This window comes from Uloborus diversus, chromosome 3, assembly GCF_026930045.1.
Source record: "Uloborus diversus isolate 005 chromosome 3, Udiv.v.3.1, whole genome shotgun sequence".
Taxonomy (NCBI): domain Eukaryota; kingdom Metazoa; phylum Arthropoda; class Arachnida; order Araneae; family Uloboridae; genus Uloborus; species Uloborus diversus.
Genome location: NC_072733.1, coordinates 94,329,380 through 94,353,956, shown reverse-complemented (window position 1 = coordinate 94,353,956; position 24,577 = coordinate 94,329,380). Strand labels below are relative to the sequence as shown.

At 33.3% G+C, this 24,577-nt stretch overlaps 1 protein-coding gene across 1 annotated transcript in view; it reads left to right on the top strand.

The window, feature by feature from the left end:
- The first annotated feature begins 266 nt into the window (after window positions 1–266).
- The window catches only part of LOC129219468 (eIF5-mimic protein 2-like), a 73,640-nt gene continuing 49,329 nt past the window's right edge, over window positions 267–24,577 (top strand). The window contains 2 exon segments of the mRNA XM_054853867.1: window positions 267–351; window positions 7,762–7,832. Coding sequence (XP_054709842.1) covers window positions 7,772–7,832 — 61 coding nt within the window. The 5' untranslated portion in view covers window positions 267–351; window positions 7,762–7,771.

The window sequence follows — 24,577 nt, the reverse complement described above, 5'->3', positions numbered from 1 at the left end:
AGGGACGTCAAGTTAAGACCCTTAAAACCAATAAGTAAACTTGATTGGTCAAAAAAAATTCTCGAACCTCTTGCTTTATTACTAGTATCATAAAACATCCCCACTTGTAAGAAAATTTTAATCCAACATCGTTGAAAACATCGACTCTTCCCTCGTGCCCTAAGATCAGATACGATGACGTCACTGCATCAGCCAATCACGGATAGCTTCTAAAAGACGCTTGACGCTTTTAGAAGTTAGTGAAATTGAGCTTGAAAGGGAAACAGGTAAAATTCCCGTTTTACACGTTGACTCATACTTAAGAAGTTCGAAGTTGTTTTTAGAGTTTAGAGGGATCGTTGATTAAAAAGCGTACGTAAATACATATATACTAATTTTGTTGTGAACATTCCGTGTGATCATGTGTACATTTTCCTGAAATGTTCTGTTATATTGCCAGACCTTTCCATATGATTTCATCTTATTTGCACTCAGTATTGTTTTTCATATCTTGTTTTCATAAGAGAAGTCATATGTTGCTGACATGTTTTATGAATTGTATTTTTCTGTCCTCTTTAATTTTACTTTCATATACATTGCTCAATTCTAACAATCGGAGTTTGTTTATAAATTTCGAGTTGTTCCTATGACCTTGAATGAAATTAAATTATATATATATATATTTGTAATCGGGATTTGGTTTGAGAATGAAAATTGCTAATTCTCATGCAAATGTTAGGGATTTGTTTTGGTGTAATCAGAAAGAAATTGAAAAAAATGTTTTGAAATGGCTCTCCTTACATTCAATATGTTCGTATCGAAATTTCTTTCTGGAGTATTTTCGACTGTTAATTCATGAATGCATTTTTAATCAAGAATTGTGCAATAACTAAAGGGCAATTCCACCGTTACGGACGTAACAATCAGACTTTAAATACACATAATTTCAATTAGTTTCATAAAAAGCTACAATTGATATAATATACTGATATGCTAATTGCACAAAGCAAATAAAAACTTATATATACTAATAAGTTTTAAGAGAGTGCAATGGTCTAGATTGACACATTATTTTGACACTTTAAGTTATACTTTAATAGTTTTCAAAGATTTGAGGAGGTAGGAAGCAGCCTCCTTGCATATACTACCATGTAAATAAATATAAAAAATAAATTGGTGCATCATAAGAAGTAAAATTATCCAAGGGGAAGTTAAGCAAAAGAAATGTGAGGAATTATTCAGTTTCAAATAAATTTTTAATATGAACATGGGAAGGGGCTTCTATATGCCTAACTTTCGTTAAGTTGTTTTTTTCCGTGAATCTGAGTTTTTGGGATACTTATACAGTTTGAGAATTTTCTCTACCTTTCACCAAACATATTAACTGCCCAATTTCTTTTTAAAGATTAACAGTTGTCTTTGATTTTAATCGCTTGTTTATGAAATTGGCACGTTTTTGCCAAAGGTGGGAAAAAAACAGTCGAAACTATCATCGGAAAAATACATTTTGGCCAACATTTGCCTAAGTAAATCTTGCTTCAAAAATAGATGTGCTTTATCTGAGGATCAGATGTAGCTAGTTTAATATTTAGTACTTTTAACTCGAATCTAATTATGTTTTTAAATTTAAGTTTTAAACTTATAAAATATTCAATTAATCAATGAAACATTAATTTTTTTTGGAGAGGAAATGACAATAAAGTAACTCGGTAACTTTGGTTTAAACTCTGTTAAACAACATTGACACATTCTTATCTCTAAGTTAATTTTAATAAAGAAGTAATATCAATTTAACTATGCTGTCAGAATGGTAGAAGTTATATTTTCACTGCCCATATTGTATTTTTTTTCTATTTAATTGGAAATGTACATGTGTTACGGACGTAACGTACTGCTTTTTGTTACGTCAGAAACAAAAAATGTTACATCTGTAACGCTATTTTTAAAAAAACTAAAGAAATTGTAATATTTTAAACTATGGTAAACAATTACTCAAATGAATTGCTAAAAAGACAAAAAAGGACTTCTTTTAATTTTTATTTTTTAGGAAGTAATGACAACTTTTGCTTTATTTTTGTTACCAACATAACATTAAACTTCATTTTTCTAAAATTTAAATTGCCTTATTTGATTTTGAAAAAAAAATTTAAATGCATGTTATTATTGTATCATGTTAATAGTTTAAACTGTACTGCAATCAATTTTGTTTATTTTCATTTTGCTATTAGAAATAAGCATTTGAAAATGTGGTATTTTTTTCTGATTGTTATGAAGACCCGAATATCATACTTCCATCTAGAAAATTTTTTATTATTTAACTTAACAAAAAAAAAAAAAAAAAAATCAATGCAATATTTTGAAAATACACATTTTAAGCTTTACAATGATATATAATATAGTAACATAACTGCAATATGAAATTTTGACCTACTGGTTTCACTTTTCATGGAATTACCCTAAAACGCTTTTGGATTTTAAAGATGTACTGTTGCACATAAGTACATAATAATGAATCGATTTCATCACATAAATTTGTTACATTTGTTATACTTTCACAAGTTATTATTTTCACAAGAAAATACATCATTATCATTATTTGGTAAATTTTTATTACATCAGTTGTTTTGTTTAACCCTAGCGTCAATGACCGGGTACCCGGGTACCTTTTTGCGATTTTTATCATAATTCTTACCCTTTCTAATTAAGTCTTGGTGAAATTGCTTTTAATTTTTGTTAAAATATGAATCTGAACTAAAGAAAGTTGTAGCTGCGTTTTCAGAAAAATTTTTGGTGATAGCTTTTTAACATATGGGCAGTTCTCAAAAGGTGGGAACAAAAAGTTAACTTTGAGCAATTTCAAAAATTTTCAAATTTGACATTAATTTTGCTTTTATTCTATAGTATGCATATCTAGAACACAATATATGAACATAAAAAGACAGCAGGTATTTGTAAAAATTCTTAATTAGCAAATTAAATCAGCAGTCTGTAGGTAACAGATTTTGGACATTGTTGTCCTGTAGGTAACGGTTTTTGGACATCATTATAATGTAAGTTTCACCATTTTTGACAATTGTTAATCTGATTTTTAACTTTTCCAATGAAAATTTTATTTACTACTTTTTGAATTTTGCAATTTAATAATAAAGAGGATACTAATGAAGCACTTGAATGGCTATACATGCTGCTCTTTATATATAATAAAGTTTTGGAATGATTTTGAAGAAGTTGATGAAAGGTTAAAAAAAAAAGCTTCAAATTAAAAATAATACAAATGTAAAAAGTGACATCAGTTTTAATAATGAATATTTTTTCTAATGTCATAAGAATTAAAACGATGTCTAAAAAAAATTATTGAAAAAAGAAATTCGTATTTCTATTTGGAGATCGTTAAATTATGTTTCCTAAAGAAAGAAGAGAAAAAGAATTCTAAAATAATAAAAGCGGGAAAAAAATGCTAGCGCTTGGCGATTTTAGTGCAAAATGGCTTTCGTTCGATCATAACCAGTCATGTTTCTACTATAATTGATGTATTGTTCAATGTGTAACGTATTAATAATGCAAAATACCAATGGATTAAAGAAGATAACATTATAATAACCTTTTTTATTGAGGTTAGAAGACAGTGGATCATCAAAAATTATGAATAAACGGAAAGAATTATCGGCGTCAGGATCATAACGCCATTTGGACATCTCACATGTATGTTTAAAAAAAATTATTTTTCTTCTAAGATACTGCATAAAAGCTTATGAAAACACTTTTAAACAATTAAAAATTGATTCTGAGGCTCGATAAATACCTTTAAAATGAAAACATCATATACTTAGTTCTCAAATAATAGCATTGTAAAGATCGTAACTTTTGGACATGCATCGAATTTCAAACTTACTTTTTTCTAAAATCGTTTACAAAGTAAATAATCTGTCTTTACTTTTGTTATTTGTGTAAAATATTAACAAAAACTTATTCAGTGTAAGATTCATACCTTTAATTTTTTTTTTTTGAAACGTATGGAAATAATTAAAAAAAAAAAAAATTTTAATGGTACATTTGCTCAGTTAACGTTTTGGTATGCCTAAAATTGTGCCTTTTAGGAAAGAAAATATTTTTTTTAAGGGCGTTCGAAGAGCATTTTTTCCATAATTTATGTCAATTCTTGTCTCTATACAGTATTATAGTTCAACTCAAAAATTTTTGAGTTAATTAAAATGAAAGTTATTTGGTGTTGAAGCTTCAAAGTTGAGGTCTGTGTTTGCTCCCACCTTTTGAGAACTGCCCATATAAAATTTTTATACCTATATTCAGTAACCGGGTACCCATTACACTGCACATCAAAAAATACCTCTTCAAAGTATTTCTGACGCCATTTTTTGATGATTCTCATGTAAAATAAACCCTTGAATCAAAATATGACCACTGTTTCCCCCCATCACTCCTCCTCCCCCTTTGATATCGTGCCCCCTAATTTTATTCTGTTTTCAGCAGTTACATAGCATGTATTTATGTTTGATAGGAAAAACAGCACTGTATTCACCATTATTATTCTTCTGAAGGGTTAGAGAAGTGTATAATTCAAAAGCATGAACATTTGTAGCAAGTTGGGACACTCTCGCGAGCCGCCCCGTGCTTCGCTCCCCCCCCATCAAAAAAAGAATATATATATATATATATATATATAAATCCTCACAAACGATTTTTTTTTTTTTGATAAAGGTTCGTTTTTCAATTTTTTCACTTATTTTCTTGGTGTAAAACCGAAATATTGGACTCATTTCCCATGCCCAAAAAAATTTTCACTCTGTAAAAGAATAAAAATTAATAAAACTTGGAAACATTGCATATTACATACCAGTCACACTGCAGATTTTAGACGCAAAGAAACTTTCTGTATTATTGATGTTTATTCCAATTAGATTTGCAGACATAATTAAGATTTTAAATGAAATTAAGTATACTCAAAATATGGATTAGTATATTTTTATATTTCAGAGGGTATTACATCCATCACCATTCGATCAAATGCTTCAAAATTATCGAAACATTTCATCAATCGTGTCAACATCAGATTTTGTTTTGTTATAAAACAAAATAGTTGTCACTTTTGGTTGCTCCACAGTGGCTTTTGTTATAATGTGAAGTGGAAAACAATAATACGACTTTTTTTTTCTTTTTGTTGATGTACAAACATATTGTTACATCGTCAGTGATACCGAATTAGGAACTTCGTATCTCTCGATATGGAGACAATATTTCAGTTGGAATATATGATCTGTCTCTTTTTTTTTTTTTGAGTATACTTACGAATGTCAGACGGCATGACAGCAAAGGTTGAGCAAATGACAGTGAAGATAAAAATTACAGATAATGTTTTTTGATGCAACGGGCCGAATGAATGAGCTTCGCGGGCCCCATGTGGTCCGCGGGCCGTAAGTTGAACGTCACTGGTATAAATAAATGAAATACTAAAAATTCACGATGAAATAGCGTAAGACCTAATACATCCAGTATTACAATAAAAAACAGGAGAAACACATTTGTTTCTAACGGATCATTTAACTTGTTACGTAAACTTAAAATGTTGGAAAAACAATAAGCCATTTTGTTTTTTGGTAGAAAAAAAAACTACACAGATTTCCCAAGATGAGGGTGGAAGAAAACGTTTCAATTAAGTAGAAGAGGTGTCGGAAAAAAAAAATATTTTCCTGCTCTAAATCTTCAAAATTCAAAATGGGTACCCGGTTATTGAGAGGAAGGGAAAAGTTTGGTCATTGACGCTAGGGTTAATGTTATTTGGTCTGATTTTTTTTTACAGTATATTTATTTACTAATTACTTATTCCTCTTGCATGGTAAGCATTGCTCAATGTAAACTTGAAAATGCACTCTTGATTTGCTTAATTAGTTATCAGTGAAAGTTTACTCCAAATTAAAACTGTTATGCTAATTTAGTAACTGAGCAAATGAAATAATTTGCCAAAAGCAAAAGAAAAAACTCATGGTTATGTTTTGATGAACTAAATTTTTTTGAAAGTAAAATTGCTGTTTTTTAATTTATTCATGATGACAACCTGAAAATATAAGATGCAGTTTCAATGTTTCAATATAAAAAAAAAGTCTGAGTTTTTTTACTCATTTTTCTCCCCTTTTCTTGTAATATATTGATGTTTTTATAAATAAAGCATTAATTTATTTTTTGCTTTTATCAATTTGTATATGATTTATTGACTTGACCAATTAAAGTGAGAACTTTCTTTTTATCACATTTAAAATACTAAAAAATGCAATTGCAAAAATTTTCCGGGCTGTTAAAAATCCTATTCGCCATAGCGGAATTCTCTCAAGTAGCTATAAAAATACAAAAATTCCATGCTTCAGATTCAAATTTATTTAATTTCTTTTGAAAATGTTTTTTTATATTTTCCTACTAGTTTTGAAACATCGCTTTTCGGGAATGTTGCAAGGCCAATTCTGCCTCAATGGAAGGTCATGAAGATCACTGACTTCACCATTGATGCATAACAACACCTGGTTTAGTTGAAAATTTTAATAAGTAACATTTATTTCTTATTATAGGTGTTTAGTAAGACCTCATTTGGAGTATGCTGTTCAGTTTTGGTCTCCTTATCTCTGGAAAAATATTTCTGTGTTGAAAAGGGTACTAGACTAGTAAGAGGACTTTCAGATTTAGACTACGATAACAGACTTAATAGGCTTAATATGTATAGCCTGGTGCAAAGGAGGGCCAGAGAGGACATGATTCAGTTGTTTAAATTTATCAAAATGAAAGATGTTAACGTGTTAAATTTTCTCACGGACAGCAAGACAAGAGGACATTGTTTTAAGCTATTCAAATCTCAGGCTAACCTGGAAATTAGGAAAAATTACTTCTTTAGTAGGGTCAAAGGGCACTTGGAACAACTTAACGGAAGAGATGGTAATGAGCAAGGGGGTGGATAGCTTTAAGAGGGCCATTGATCTTCATTTGGGACTAATAAACTGACTAGGACCATTCTAGCTGGGCCCAAAGCCTGTTGCTGGTCCTCACATTTGTATTTGTATTATCAAAAGATAGTGTTTCAAAATATGCTGAAAGAAAACCTGTTGAGCAAATTTCAAGTTGAAATGAAAAATATATATATTGAACCTCATATCACAGTTTTGTTGCTGGCAAATATCATATATTTCAAAATGCAGATACACTCAAAATTGTCTCTTACTTTAATGTATCATTAAGATTATAATGTTTAGAGCCTTGAAACTGTGCAAGTAGGTGACTGAAAAGGTAACATTAATAAAAAAAAACTGATGAAGTCTCCTTGAGAGGGCTCCCCCCCCACTAGCTCTGAAAAATTTGACAACTTATATTGATTAGGCATATCAAACATAGTTATGCTGAATAAAATATGATATTTGTTAAATTTTCTCTTGCAATAACACTTTAAATATAACACAAATAATGTTTGGGGAGATTTTTCAGCTAAATTGATTGACTGAACAGATTTTTTGCATCCCTGTTGACTGTTAGGTGAAATCGGTTGTTCTTTTGAAGATTTTGAATTGAATGAAATATATTGCAATTTTTTTTACATTTTTAAACTAATATGTTTTCTGTGAAAAATGAAATGACATTCTGAGTTTTAACAAATCTCCTGTTTTTCTCTATTTTGTACAAGTTATTTATTCTACAAAATGTACAAGGTTTTTTTAATTATCTGGTAACTTTTTATGACTGTAAAAAATCTAAATTAGAATAACTCAATATTCTTTAATTATGTTATAGCTGCTTTTGTATGAGTCAGAAAACTGAGAAGCCGACACTATCTGGGCAAAGAATAAAGACCCGTAAAAGAGGTTAGTATTAAACTTATATGAAAAAGTTCAGTTTTATATTTATTTATTAATTTATGTTTTTAAAAACTTGTTTTTTTTTTAAACCTAGATGTAACTATTTGGTATCTCATAGAAATATATCTGTTCAGCTTTTACTCTTTAAAATAATTTTTAAAGGGTGTTTTCTGTTGATGCCAATTCCAGAAGAGTTGTTTATTGTAAAATGGCGAATGACATAAAATGAATTTGGTAAAAAAACTAATCTTTTGGCTACTGTAGACAACTGAGTTAAAATAAATACAATGCATATACAAAAAAGAAAAGATATTCTTCTGTGGCTGATGTCGGTATCCAGATTCTAAAGTGGAGCAGTGTCATAAAAGCTTTTAATATATATATATATGTGTATATATATATATGTTACGGCCAAAGTCCGAAATCGGCCAGTTCGCGAATTGGCCAGCCAATTCGCGAACTGGCCAACATTGCTGAAAACTTACCGGCCGAAGCCCGGAATTTTCTTCATTTCGGGCTTTGGCCGGCCAATTCGCGAAGTGGCTATGGACGATCGGCCAAAGTACGAAAAAAGAAATGAAGAGCAGATTGTTTTACACAATTTAAAAAATGAAGTATTTTGAAATGAGTGCTTCGATGTACTATTTTTTTTCTAAAGTACACTTGCTTCAAAAACGAGTTCAAATATAAGTGATACCTCTGTGTTGAAAAGCTTGAAATGCATAAAAATATCTCGTGTTATTCTTTTCGTATTTAAGCCATAATAGATATTATTCAGTGAAAGTACATGATGTAACAACGTGATAGCGTAAAGAAGTACATTTGCACCCTTCAAGTGAGCGAATTATATCTTAAATAAATGCGTTGTGTAAAGTGTGCGAATGCAAAGGTAAATTGAATTAAGGACGATCGACAGTCTTTTTCTGCTCCGTAGACTTAATTTTAAAGATCCTGGATCACATTGTACCAAAAAATATCGCTTCAAAAAATTTTAAATTATTTTGGAAAGCCTCCATAATAAGGGCTCATTAAAACAAATAAAAAGCGAAAAGAGTTATGTTGGTAATATTAGTTAAAGACATTTCTTTAATGCCGTTTTTTGTCGAACTTCCCCTACAACATGTCCTAATTAATACTTTATACATAAATGTCATTATATTTATTTTAATTTTCTCGTAGCATTGTTTTTCCCTTTGTAAAACAGCCAAAATTTTGTTGAATCAATATTTCGGAAGAGAAAGCAATCTAGAAAATTAAGCATATTTTCCTTGCATTTAGGAAAAGTTGTTCTTACTGTCATAGTATTTATTTTAATTCTTTTTTTTTCCGAACGTTTTCACGCATGTTTTACTGCATTTATTTTAAGACTAAATTGATTGCGTGTATTTTAGTTGGTTTTCTCTTCGTCTTGCTGTATTTGCAATGCGAAGTTTTAATTCAAAACTCTTTCTTCTTGAGGATGCGGAATTCATTTATAAAATTTACGTTGCGTATATTTGAGCTAAATTCTTTTTTCTTCTACGGGGGATGGATAAGCGAGATTTTCCTTTGGTTCTAGATACAATGTGTTTTTATTTACCTTCTCTGCGAGGAAGGTGTGAGAGCGGGATTATCGTTTTAAACGCTTTCGTAAGAAAGGTTATATCGCTAATCGATCGGAGTTCGCTTCGCTCGCAAATCGATTGGATAACGGGGCTTGGTAACTTGGCGAGTTTGGAGAAAAAACTACAGAGTTCTGTTAATTATTTTACATTTGAAGCAACTTTTTATGTACTTTAATGGCGTTTTCATGTAGCAAAATATTTTACAATTGCAGATTTTTTTTATAGGTTTTCTTAAAGAGTGTACGCATTTCAGTATAAGAAAATTATTATTTTGCATCAGAGATGGGAGGGTGGGAGGATTTTGGTTTATTTCAAGAACCTTCCTTTAAATTCTTAGCATAGGAATCGTCATGTGGGTATAGCTTGTAATTAATAAAAGTACTCTCATACTTTTCGAAATGGCTTATCGCACCAACGCAACGGTGTGAATAGACTGTGAGTACAGACTAATCGCATGGACTCGGCGCAAAACATGCTAAATTTCCCATCTTTGCTGTCTCGTTTTTTAATTGTCAATTCTGCACAAATGAAAGCAGAATGAAAAAAACCTGTGACCCTCTTCTTCCAATTTTCTAATTTGAATTCTGAAACTTTGAATTCAAATTATGTGTTTCGCAATCACGAATTGCGACAAGACCCAACTCATTACAATTATTGTTTCTAGAAATGGCTCCCCCCCCCACCCCAAGCATGTCCCTCCTCCTGGGTGGTTATATGTGTATAGTTGTGTGTGTGCACGTAGGCCTGTGTATGTGTGTAAAGGCGCGCGCGTGTAGGCGAGGGTGTATGAGCATGCGTACGGTGGTGGGCGCCGGTGGGCGGTGGTGCTGCTGGTCCAAGCTGAAAAAGGAACCACAACGTCAAGGACTGTCAAATGAGAACAATAAGCAATCGTAATTGCTCGAAAAAAAACATTTGCAGCTTCTCAAATTTTAAACTTTCTGCTTCCAATAAAGCATATTTCAAGAAAAAAAAGTCAGACATGATTGTTTAATTAATTTCTAAATGGAAACAAGTTCATATTATTCGTGCAATAAGTCCTATCCAAAACGTGTGTTGCCGACAATTAAGTTGCTATATTTGGATTTTCATCACTACTTTATAGCTAATTTTTTTTATTCATGACTGATTTTGGCTTGGGGATTTTCTCTGAGATGTGGTTTTGTAGAAATTCGGGATTTAGAGGGATTTTAAATAGAACCGATTTTAAATAGAATTCTGGGGAGGGGAGCACACGCTAAATTCCTTACTTGTGATTAGGTTTGGTTTCAGAATGAAAATTATGTTTAAAATTTGTGTCACACACACTGAAAGGTTGAGAAACACAGCCTTAGGTTTAACCTTAGCTGGGAACGGTCAAGTATTATGTAGGCAGAAAGGGGAGACTAAGGGCTGCTTCTTTTCTCTGAAAAGGGAAGTGGGGTCACAAAAATTCTTGGTTAAGCATTAAATAATGAACAACAAAAAACGTGGGAAAAGAGCATCCTGTGATGCACAATATGGCATAAAATCTTATATAAGCAAAAAGGGAAGAGCTATAGCGCATGTTTATTTTTTCTCACAAGGTGGGGGGGGGGGGGAGGTACAAAATGACCAAAAAAATGTCTACACAATACTTGAATGACACTTTATTGGCGATCGCATATAATTTCAACTGAAAGTATTCACACATAGAAGTGAAAATATCAGAAATACATACTCATAGCTCAGTCGAAGAACTAACGCCAAGAAAAACGAGATCGAAGTTTAGAATATCTATTGTCACGACCTTCACAGGGACATAGTTGCACCCTCCAAGCCCAACGAGATGACATCATATCAGCCTAGTCGGAAACTAGGGGTTCGACTCGGTATTAAAGTAGTATAAATTTGACTAATTTTATAGAGGGAGGCGGGCCTGGTGGCGAAACTGATAAGGGACTCGATTTGGCTCTCGGCGGCCCTAAACCAACCCTTCTTTTCTAGTTTCTACCACTTGCACGCCGCGCCGTTCACATTGGAAGCGACACATTTGTAGTTTACCTGTTAATCTAAAATATTTCGTAATCATTTCGGACTTTGGCCAAGAATTTCTGGCCACTTCGCGAAATGGCCAGCCAAAGTAGAAAATGCAATATTAATTGCAAGTACTTCGGGCTTTGGCCAAACCACTTGGCCAATTCGCGAATTGGCCAGCCAGTTCGCGAACTGGCCGGACTTCGGGCTTTGGCCGTAACATATATATGTATGTGTAATAGAAATAATAATAAAAGTGAAAAATATTGAAAAGACCGCAACAAAAGCCCTTAGATGCGCAACGCAGCAAAACTAAAAAGAAGTAAATATAAATAAGGAAGCCAAATTCCAAATATTAAACAATCTATATATATAAAACTCTTATGCGTGGCGCAAAATGAGCCTTTATTTCTTTCTCTCCGTTGGCAACGATCCGCTTCGTTTATGTATGATCGTTGTTTACAAGTGCTGCAGACTCGCTTCTAGCGTTCTATGTCTAGCATTAGAATTTTGATTTTTGAATGAGTTTTTGATAACTTGAAATAATTTACAAGGAAAGAACAGTGTGCTTGCGAGTCTTTAGATGTAAGATTTAAACGCTGATTGGTAAGAAATGCTGCCTATAGGATTAGGCGTGCAAACGCACGCTGTGAACCGTGAATTGCAAATCGAGTGAGTTTTGTAAGTGTTTTTAAACATATTTCCGGTATAATCATGCACTTTACTGGAAAAAAGAGTTGAACTAACAGTGATAGTAATAAAACTGGAAAAAAATATTATTTCATTTAAAAAGAAGTGCTAATAACACTGATACTTATATCCTCGAATACCACTTATTTTGTCCGATAGTAACGTGCCTTTTAAACTCAAACGTGAACAGTTTCCTGTTAGATTAGCCTTCCTAATGACTATAAATAACGCACAGAGTCAAACTTTTGATAAAATTTGTTTAGATGTGACAAAACGACTTTTCAGTCATAGACATGTCATATGTAAGGCATTCAAGAGTCATATCAGTTGATTATGTCTCTGTTGTATCTAAAAACCTAGAAATTCTCTATTGTGTATGCAGAGAAGTATTATGATTCTTTTTTTTTAAAATCCTGTGCAAAGTTAGTGTTGATGTCGAAAGGTTTTTCCCTTAATTATAGTGCTTACAAAAAAAAAGTTCCCTACCTACCAGGGCTGCAGAGTTAGAGAAAAAATGTCTTACTCCAAATAGGGGATTTTTAGAGACTCCGACTCCTTTACCCAAAATTAGTCTGACTCCGCAAATATTGGCAGAACTGCAAATTTTGAGAGAAAATCACCGACTCCGTCTCTTGAAAATTTAAACCTTCGACTAAGACTCCTTTACCATAAAACCAGTCCGACTCCACAGCCCTGCTATAACTTACCACGAAAAGAAAGTAGATGACCTTAATGCAAAAACATCATTTATATCATTTGTAATAGGTTGTTTGTTATTATTTTGGAATAAATAGGATTAGCGAGACCACGCCTCTTACTATGTGGTGCTTTCTGGAAGATTCTACCTATTACAAATGATGCAAATAATGTTTCACTTCAAGGTCATCCGCTTTCTTTTCGTGGTCAAGCTTTACTAACTGCAACCTGTAAATACTGAAGATTTTTTCCAACCACATTTTTGTATATACAGTGAAGCACTGCTTATATGTTTTTGAAGGGACTGTAAAAAATGCGTGCAAATAAAAAAATGTATAATTGGTAAAGATTAATGTATATTAGACCCTCCAGGGACCAATTTAAAAAACGTATAATTGATAAAAACGTATAGAAGAGAAACGTATAAACCGTGCTTCACTGTATTATGTTATTCCACATATACTAAATGAATTTATTGGACAATTCTCATTGCAAAACATGTCACTTAGTTTTGCGATGCATTGAAGTTAAGAATTGAACAATAAGGACAAAGTAAAGCAACAAATTGAATTGTGAAGACCTGAAGAGCAAAACATTTCATGTACTTTTGCAACGGCATTCATGTTAAGAACTGAACCAGTGACAAAGTAAAGCAACAAATTGAATCGTGAAACCTGATTTTACTGCTAATATGTTTTCACAAAATCATTTGACCCTCTGCTTTATTTATAGTCATTAGGAAGGCTAATCCTATGGGAAATTGTTTATGTTTGAACTTAAAAGGCACGTTGCTATGGGATGAAATAAATGGTATCTAAGGTATGACAAATATTAGTGTTATATAATAATCAATAATTTTTTTTGCTACAATAATATTTTTCTCCAGTTTTATAATTATCAGTCTTAGGTCAACCCTTTTTCTCCAGTAAAGTGTATGATTAATTCGTAAATGTGTTCGAAAACACTTGCGGAATTCTTTCGATTTGAAGACAGCATGCATTTGTGCACCTTAGCCTATCGGCAGCATTTCTGACCAATCAGCGTTCAGATCTTTCATCTAAAGACTCCATAGCCCACTGCTTTCTTCTTCGTAAATTATATTCATGTGCTCCGAAGCCTAGAGGCTCAGTGGTAGCACTTCCACGCTGCAGATCCAGGTTCGATCTCTGGGTTGGGCATGATTGATTTAGCCGTTTATTCCTTCAGTTTGTCGATAATATGAGTACCAAATATTCTTAGGAACTAAACCCTGGTGGTTCCGCGTTAGGCTGACCTCTTAACCGAAACATCTGCCTAGCACCCCAGAGCCCTTGGTCAGAAGGAGTGAGATGGGTACAGCCCTCATAAGTGGTCGTGCCACTGGACTTGGTTTCTTGACTCTTAAAACACTCATTCTAACAATTTTTTTTACTAAATCACTGCTTTCAGAGAATGTCAGAAAATGCTTGCTCTTTGCAACTGTTAGGCGTTTTGAAACATATATACACACATATTTTGACACTGAACATAGTATAGTTAATGACCATGAAATGTTTTTAAGCGTGTCAACATTGTAGGGTTTTTTTCACTGCAATTTCTTTTGCATTCAGTAAATGTAGGAAACAAATATTATATTATGTTTGTAATTTTAGTACAAAAATAATCCTTTGCATACTTCTCTCAAAATATAATGAAATTGCAAACTTTTGCTTTATAAAAATCCAATGCATGAGTTTAATGTCAAAGTAATTGTCCCCTTTAAATGTATGAAAATCATAAGTGTTATGAGATTCATAAAAAAAAAATACCCTTTTTTAATACAGATAAAGCTAGAGCACTATTTGGTGACCGGTGAGCAAGCGTAGCGAGCTCGGATCGCGAAGCGATCCGAAGGAACTGGGTAAGCAGCTCCCGGGGTTGGAGAGCGGTAACGAGCAGGGGGCGACAGCCCCCTAGTTATATAAAAATAATGATGATAAAAAGGAAAATTGCAAAAAGCTATTAAATAGGAAAAGATAAAGTATGAATCCAGAGCTCATCGGCCGTGGAGGACTCATTAAATAAGGTCAAAAGACCAAAAATTTTTTTTTTTTTAACTATGAACTAAAGGAGAATGTTTAAGCTCCAGTACATGCAATATAGAGTAACATTGGGCAAATGCACCACATGCTAAACTATGAACATTAAACGAGAGCTCAAACCATATTTAATGAATCCCCCACGGCTGATGAGCTCTGGATTTATACTTTATCTTTTCCTATTTAATAGCTTTTTGCAATTTTCCTTTTGATCATCATTATCTTAATATATAAAAATCAATGTCCTGAGATGACATATATATATATATATATCAACGCACAGCCAATACCGCTGAAGCTTCAGACTTGAAATTTGGCAGGCATGTCCACATGATTACGAAAGTATCCACTAAGAAAGGATTTTTCGAAATATCAATTAGTTCAGGAGAAATTAATTAAAACCCCTTAATTTCTGTGAAATTGAGACCTGTCATTGAAATTTAAATCTCTTATTTTCGGAGGCTTTCCTCCATTCAAATCATTATTCAGTACTTCATCTCAACTTTTAGTCGATAGCGAATTTTAAATTTTGATATTGTTTTTGCTTCTCATGTGATTCTTCAAGGCTTTTCTCAAGTCAAATAATAATGTTTCTGTCTTTTGCTTTCATTTTTTCAAAACTAGAAACGAAGTTTTTAAGAACATCATCACAGGCGGATTATCCTTTTGAATTTAGAAGAGTGCAGTTTTCTGTAAAAGTTTGCTTTGCAATAACCGTTAATAAGTCACAAGGACAGACATTAAAAGTAGCAGGGATCGATTTAAGAGAAGACTTTTTTTTCAAAACACTTCCAATTTTATGTAGCTTGCTCCAAAGTCAGTTCATCAAGCAGCTTAATAATTTTAGCACCAGAAATAAAAAACTAAAAATGTTGTACACAAAGAAGTTTTTGCTTAAACATAGGCATAACAAAAAAAAGTGGATGGCCTGTGTTTGCAAAGATAATCAATACTTTAAAAGAATTGTTAATAACAGTTAAAGATTGGTTAAGGATAAGGGCATATATATATAAGGAGTCTAGGGGCCCCGGGATCCTCCCAAAATTAGAAAAAAACGTAGGTAATAAGTAATTATTATAGGGGATTTTCGAAAGTAGGTGCACCAAACACTTAACCCCTGCTAATTCCATTACCCAAGCAATGCCGGGTACAGGAATGCTAGTTTTTATGTAATTTGTTTAATATTTGGAATTTTGCTTGCTTATTTTATATATATATATATACACACATATATATATATATATATATATATATATATATATATATATATATATATATATATACATATATCAGGGGTCTGTCCAGGATTTTTCACAGGGTCCGTTTTTTGTGAAAAATCAAATAATTTTGTGAAAAAGGAATTAATTTTGAAAAATCAAAAAATTTCGCAAAAAAAAAAAAATTTTTTTTTGTTGTTAAAACGAAATTTTAGAATTTAGAGATGGCACAAACTGCATCAATTAAACTTAAAGTTGAGTGTTTTCCTCTTCTACGTCGATAAAATCATTCTGGATTTTTTTTCTGATATTTGGCGGGGGAGGGGGGGGGGCATCGCTTTTTCCATTATCAATATTTATCTACCATTCTACATTATGTTAAATTATACTAGATATATTTCTGTACAGTACTTAAAATAATTGTAACAAAAATATAAATAAATAAAATAAAATTCAGAATAGGGTTCAGCATTCAACTTTTTGACCCAAGACACTCTTAAAAAGCACAGAATTTCGTTTAAAGTTATAAATTCCGTGATTTTAACAGAAATAAAAAGATATTTCAATTGTTTACCTCTTAACAAAGCGTAATAATCATCAGAAATTCGAATTCCCATAGCTAATGCAAAGAGATCGCAATTCTCAAAGTGAAGGCATCAAAAGTATAAAAACGGCTTGTAAAAGAAATATTTTTGATAAAATTATTTTTAAATTGCATTTTAGAGTCCTATGATAAACATATCATTAATATCTGTGGACACAGTTGACCCAAAAAATAAAATGAAATAAACCATCTATTCAGCATTTTAATTTTTGACTCATAACAGAACAATTGACAAGCTGGCAAAATGATGAGAATATTTTCTAATCAAGTCATTATAAAGGTTCAACGCCAGACGCTAAGTGGTGATAATTTTGAAGTTGGTAACCCTATCTGAAGCGATCATCAGATTCCTCACCCTTACTATCCCTTTGCAGTTCTAAGTTCATTTTGCAGATACATATTATTGTTTATTAAATCATGAGCGGGGAAAAGTTCTTACCAATGCCTTTTCAGAAAAGTTTACAACACCGCTGCTAATTAGCTGTGATAAAACAAACAACCATTATTTTTATTTGGCAGTAGCAATTATTTATCGCTTGCAGAAGCATCCCAAAAGTGGCGATTTTTTTTTTTTTTCAAAATTAGCTGATTTTGTATAAGCTGATCCCTCTAATTTGACTTTAAAAAAGGTTCCAAAAATTATCGGTTTATACACAGAAATATGCGTTATTTTGCTTTCAGATTTGCTCTTTCAATAAACAATTTGTGACAGATCCGATCTTGTTTATCAGAATTTTGTGAAGGGTTCGTTTTGTTTGATCGGGATTTTGTGAAAGGTCCGGTTTGGTTGATCGGATTTTTGTGAAGGGTCCGTTAACGGACCCAAATGTCCTCTGGCCAGACCCCTGTATATGTATACATATATATATACATATATATATATACATGTATACACATACATATATATACACACATATATATATATATATATATATATACACAGTCCAGTCACATTAATGTGACCATCTGTCAAAAGCCAGAATAACCACCTTTCGCAGAGCGGACTGCTGCGAGACGTGCAGGAAGAGAGTCACTTAGGTCTGTGAAGGTGTTCTCTGGGATGTTGAGCCATGCCGACTCTAATGCCGTGGCCAGCTGCGCTAGATTACGTGGTTGAGGATCCATGGCACAAACAACTCGATCGAGATGGTCCCACAGATGCTCGATTGGGTTTAAGTCAGGTGAGTTTGCTGGCCAGGGGAGGACGCTAAACTCATCCTGGTGCTCTTCGAACCACGCACGTACACTGGCAGCTGTATAGCACCTTGCGTTGTCCTGCTGGAAGATGCCATCATCCTGAGGAAAAACAATGCGCATGTAGGGGTGGACATGGTCCGCAAGGACAGATGCGTACTTGTATTGATCTATCGTGCCTTCCACAATGATCAGTGAACCCAGAGAATGCCAGGGAAACATTCCCTAGACCATAATGCTCCCGCCTCCAGCTTGGACCGTTCCGGCAATGGTTGCAGGGTGGTTGCTTTCAGAGCTTTCATGCCTTATACGCCAACGTCCATCTGTCCGATGGAGCATAAAACGCAATTCATCTGAAAATGCTACATGTCGCCACTCAGTGGACGTCCAGCTGCTGTACTGGCGTGCAAATTCTAGCCTTCGTCGTCGATGAACAGCAGTCAGCATAGGTGCACGAACTAGGCGTCTGCTTTGGAGGCCCAGACGCAGCAATGTTCGCTGAATAGTAGTTAGGGAGACACTTTTGGTAGCCCCTTGGTTAATTTTGGTGGTCAGTTGCTCAACGGTAGTGTTGACCTAACAAATTTTGTCTAACTCCCGCAAGGAAGGTAAACACCAAGTTTAGCAGATGCCTTTCTGTTTCACATTTCTGTAGCTATCAAGTGATTGAAATTGTGAGCATTATGTGTAGTGAAATTTAGACTTACTACACCGCTAGTAGAAGTGAACTTGCAAAAAAAAAATGTCCACAGCCTGAAGTTGGAGAAAAAGAAAAACACGTGAAGCATTTTTCCTCAAGGAAAATCTGTATTTATTATCCTCAAAGGATTTCTAAAGTTGACGAACAACATCTTCATTGATATTTAAAAAACATTTAGAAAAATAAACAAATATTAGCCGCTATTATACAACGAAACATTAAGTTTACGAACATGCTGATTCCAAGGAATATATGGCATTACCGTAATACACAAAAATTGGCCTAAAGGCGTTTTATAACTTTAAAATTGACATCACGTTGTATTACGCCCTGCCAGGAGTAAAGAGCACTGGCAGACATCACGAAATCACGATGAATTACTACGTGCAACACATTGCGGCTATGTGAGGTGAGAGAGAGAGCGAAAAAAGATCGCTCGAAGTATTTAAAGTCTTCACATGGCTTTCAAATTAAGAATATGCAAAATACAAGATGTGTTGCCAATGCAAGAAAGTTAAAGATATGTTGCCAATCAAAAAGTAACTCAATCAAAAAAATAAACTCGCGGTTATAAGATACAATGAACTGGTGACTCGGTTCACCCAAAAGTTCATTCATTTGACTGAGTTATTGCAACCGATCGCACACATGACGTCACAACGTGATGCAATGTTTACATCGAAAAAGGATTGATTCTGCATGATGCAAAAACGTATTTTTAATGATTTTTTTTTTTTTCAAATTAAGTGATTCTTTCACTTTTTGTGAAAGTTTAAATTAAAAATCTAACAGAAATATCAGAATTCAAGTTGTATGGCTAAATCATTTTATTTATAATAATCCAATAATTAACAACTGTAAAACAAACTTTAACATGAGTAAATGGTATAAACAAGTATGAGGAATTTTAACACTCAAAAACATCCTTAATGTTCCAAAAGAACATCTTCCCAAAAAAACATTTGACACCCTAACATGAATTATCCTAAAAATGTTTCAAAAATTTTAAGTCCCTAACTCTCATGGAGAAATTCTAAAAGCCATCCCCTAAGTGCAGGACGTTGCCCCAACAGCGAACGATCCTCTCAAAAATACGACTATCGTCAGTCGAAAATGAGAAACGCGAGCAGAAGAAGTGATTTCCTTCTCATTTCCCCCCTGCTTATATAATACAGCGCACTGAATGCACGTCACGCCGGATATGCCTACGTAAGAGCTCAGTCTGGATGCTTCCAGAACATTCGATTTGCCGCGGAGCTATCGGGAGATTACATCATCTCCGCTCGTGCTCTGACGTCACATCCTTCTTCCTGACGAAACACGTCGTTCAAAGTCGTTCTGATTTTTACAGGTTGATTCTCCCGTACGCGAATTGAAACAAGCGTCCTTTAAGGGACAAGATTAATTGCCTTTTCATTATTAAAGAAATACAAGTGAGTAAAAACATTTACACTTAGTTTTCACTTAGCTTTCAAAATGAATTGTTGAGAATATTTCTCAAATAGACATTTTTGGCTATCAATGCCCCCCCCTTCTCGACAATTCATTTGATCTCACATATTCATTTAATTTCAAGCATTATCTGATTTAAATTTCCCAAAAAAATTCTCACTCTTCAAAATTTCTTTAAAGACAATTTATCACTCAAAAAAATTAGTAAATTTTTAAATCTAAATCTCACGTTAGTTAATTTTTATCGTCTCAAAAATTTGTTAGTTTCAACATTTTGTAAAAACAAACACTTAATATTCTTCTTGAATTTAAGTAAAACAACATTTGCACATTACAACAATAATATTACAAAACATAATTGTTAAAGTCCTGTAGAAGTCCTAGAGGAAAAAAGTTCAACTATATTCAATCCAAAAATTCTCAGTCACAATCGTATCTTCACAAAATGTCACTGATCTAAAAAAAATCCCGTAGTTGACAAAAGCTCATGTGGGTGGACAGACATCAGATTTAATCTGAAAAATAACGATAAAAACCACAAGTAACTGTTCTAATATCAGCAATTTAACAACAATTGTATAATATGTATAACCATAACAAACAGTTTTGAATATAAGTTCAAGCTTCATTTTTGATCAAACAAAATAAAAAATAGAAGTATATAAGCTCATTTTTACATTAATTTAAGTTGACAATCCATATGAAAAAAATTAACAAAAACATAAAAAATGACTTTCTGCACGCGTTTTTCACAAATGACTACTCATCATCGAAAAATGATTATCAAAAAATTACAAACACTTTCTACAATAGATTAATCACTTGAATTGAAAAAAAATTCTTGAAAAAATTTTAAGTCGTTTTGGGTTGGTGGCTTGGTGAAAATATTTGACAAGTTAGATTTACTTTCTACATATGAAACAGTAAAAATATCTTTAGCAATCAAGTCACGAATAAAAAATAATTTCACATCAATATGTTTACTCCTGTGATTTTCAATTGGTGATTTTACAAAATCCAAAGAAGCTTGATTGTCTACATAAATAATTGCTTTTATTTTTATGAACGTTAAAAGTTTATTTTTCAAACATTCTTCCAGAATTCTGTCAAACCACAATGTTTCTTTTGCCGCTTCTGTCAATGCTATGAACTCCGATTCCATAGTTGATAAACTAACACTCCGTTCTTTAAAAGTTCTCCATTCAATAGGAGCTTTGTCTAACATAATCATTTGACCCCCCAAAGAAGTTCTGTTATCTTTATTTGATGCAAAGTCTGCATCTGAAAAAGCTACTATTTGGATTTTACTGCATTTTAATTTTAATTTTCGGGATTGATAAACATATCCAAACAATTTTAAAAGGCCATCCCAATGACGTTTCCCTGGGTTATTCTGAAATTTACTAAATAAATTTACAGTGTATGCAATGTCTGGTCGTGTTCTATTGGCTATAAATGCTAAACATCCTAACAAATTACGAAAAGGAAACTTAGTCATTTCAAACTTTTCATTTTCTGTCTTAGGACAGTCAGAATTAGAGTAAACAATGCCTTTACTAATTGGAAGAGAGGTAGATGGGAATTTGAATTTCTTAAAACGATCATACACTTCTTCTATATAGGAAGTTTGATGTAGATACAATTCCTTTCCCGTTAATTCAAATTCTACCCCTAACAATTTCTTTGTACTTCCCAATACCTTCAAATCAAAATGTTTACTTAAAGAATTAATTGCACTGTTTATATGACTTTCCTTTTTACCAAAAATCACAATATCATCAACATATACAAGCAATAGAACATTAGGATTAAAATATACACAGTTACATGATTCAAATTTCTTAAAACCAATTTGTGATAAAACTTGATCTAATTCATAAAACCACAAGCGTCCACTCTGGTGTAACCCGTAAATAGCCTTATTTAATTTACAAAAATAATCTTCCTTTCCTTTTGTTACAAAACCGGGAGGCTGGCTCATATATATCAAGTCATCAATTGGAGCGTATAAGTAAGCGCTCTTTACATCGCACTGTATATTTAACCAATTTGCACATGTAATTAACAGAGAAAAGAAAAATCTAATTATTCCAAAATTACATACTGGGCTGTATGTCTCATCAAAATTTTGGTTTTTGATCTGATGCATGCCGTTTGCTACCAATCTGGCCTTATAAGATTTAACTACCCCTTTCTCATCTTTCTTTAAAGTGTAAACCCAGCGAGACCCTACTGGAACAACATTTTCCGGCAATTTTGCCAAATTCTAGACTTTTCGGCTATGCATAATTTCTAGCTCAGTCTCCATTGCCTTTTGCCATTCAGCATTTTCTTTTACCTTTAAAGATTGTTTGTAAGTCCTAGGGATTTGTATTTCATTTTCTAGTCATAAATTCTTATTGTTTTTCTTTGAGCTTACAGACACATTATTTACTTGCCCCTCTGTTAGATCTTTCCCTTTAAAACTAAACTTATCTGGATTGTATTTTATATCTTTTAATTTACAATACTTTTCAATGTCATGTTTAGATCTTAATCTTTTCTTTTCCCCTTTCTCATAATAATATATATCATTCCTTGTGCTATCCGGTCTTTTCACTACTTTTCTCACCCAAACTGCATCGCGTAGGTGTAAACCACTTTCGCTGTCAGAATCCTCAGATTGAGAACTCGTTTCACTTTCCCCGCTAACAATCGAGCTTTCAGAATCGGTCGAATCTGAACTCTGCTGTTCATTAGCCGTTTCATTCTCGCTCAAGGTTGTAGGCGGAAGTGCCATGGGCCATGATAGAACTCGATTCTCCTCCTCATTTGACTCATTTCGAAAGTCAGTTTGGAAAAAATAGTTTTCTTTGAACGATACATTTATTGATTCTATAATTTTGTTGCTGTCGGGCAGATAAATTCTATACCCTTTTCTATTAAATGCGTAACCTATGAGAACACCCTTTTGTGCTTTTAAATCCAATTTCTTTCTTAATTGTTTGGGCACACCAACAAACAATATTGTTCCGAAAGCGCGGAGATGCCTTATAGAGGGTTTTCTCCCCCCATAAAGTTCAAATGGGGTTTTAGTCTGATTGGCATGGCAAACCCTATTCCAGGTGTACGTAAAATATTTCATTGCCTCTGGCCAAAAATTCTGAGGTAAACCGCTCTCCTTTAAAATCACCCGCGTACTATCTGCAATTGTTCTGTTAAAGTTTTCTGCCGTCCCATTCTGTTCAGGAGAATAGAAATTGGTTAATTCATGATGTATACCTTTCTCCTTAAAAAAATCATCTAACTCATGGTTTACGAACTCAGTTCCGTTGTCTGTCCTTACAGCCTTGACTTTCTTTCCCGAAAAATTTTCCGCTTTTATGATATGATTCATCAAAATTTCGGGTACTTGACTTTTAAACTTTATAGGGTATAGAGAACTTCTTTTTGAAAAATCATCTATAACAGATAAATAATAACGTTCTCCATTTCTACCCTCAACATTGCAAGGCCCCCAAACATCACAAAAAAGCAAGTTCAACAGACTGTCTGACTTTGTATCCCCAATAGGTTTAAAACTCACTCTTCTGAATTTTCCTAATTTACAAGTGTCACAATTAATTTTAACATTTTTAAATTCTGGTAAAACATTAACAGCTTGTGAACTCCCTGTCTTTTGGATACATTCTGTATTTATATGTCCGAAACGTTTATGCCAGGTTTCAATATTTATATGATTGGACTCTAAAAAAGTATTTTCATTATCAGTATTACAAACAGGCAATTGGTTTGATTTTACAGAATCAACAATATATACACCATTTTCTAAATTTGCTTTAAAAATCAATTTACAAGTTTTATCTAGTACTTTCACGGAGTCACCACCCCCTTCAAATTTAGCACCTCCCAAATCAAATTTGGGTCCGGACAATATATTTCTCCTTAACCTCGGTGAATGCATGACATTTTCTAAAACAACAGATCTATTTCCGAAACGAACTTTAATTTCCCCCGCTGCCTTCAATGGGAAAAGTCTGTTTCTTGACTGCTACTGCCATTTGTACATCCGTTAAGGGAGAAAATGTCCTAAACCAGTTCCGGTTATGGGTATAATGATGACTGGCCGCCGTGTCAAAAATCCATGTCGATTCCTTTACCCCTACTTCATTTAAATTTGCCTCTGATAAGAAAAAGGATCTATACTCACATCTGTCAGTTGATGGAGTTCTCCGCCGGTCCGTTGTATTTCTATATCTGGCTCCTCTCCGTCGACGATTCCTTCCTCGTTGGTTCGATCTTCCTCTAGAATTTCCATGTCCTGTGGTGCTTCCTCTCTCATTGACTGGACTTGGGGACTGGTTCGTCGTGGGATTTTGTTGCCTCAGCTCTGGACAATCCTTCCTGAGATGTCCAATGCGGTCACATCTGTAACATCGCTGCCGATTTTGAACTGTCATCACCTCAAGCCGCTCCTTAGTTTTCGTCTTCAAAACCATGCGGTTCTCTTCAATCACAAGATCCACTACCAGTTTTTCGAACTTGAAATCCTGGTCACTCCTT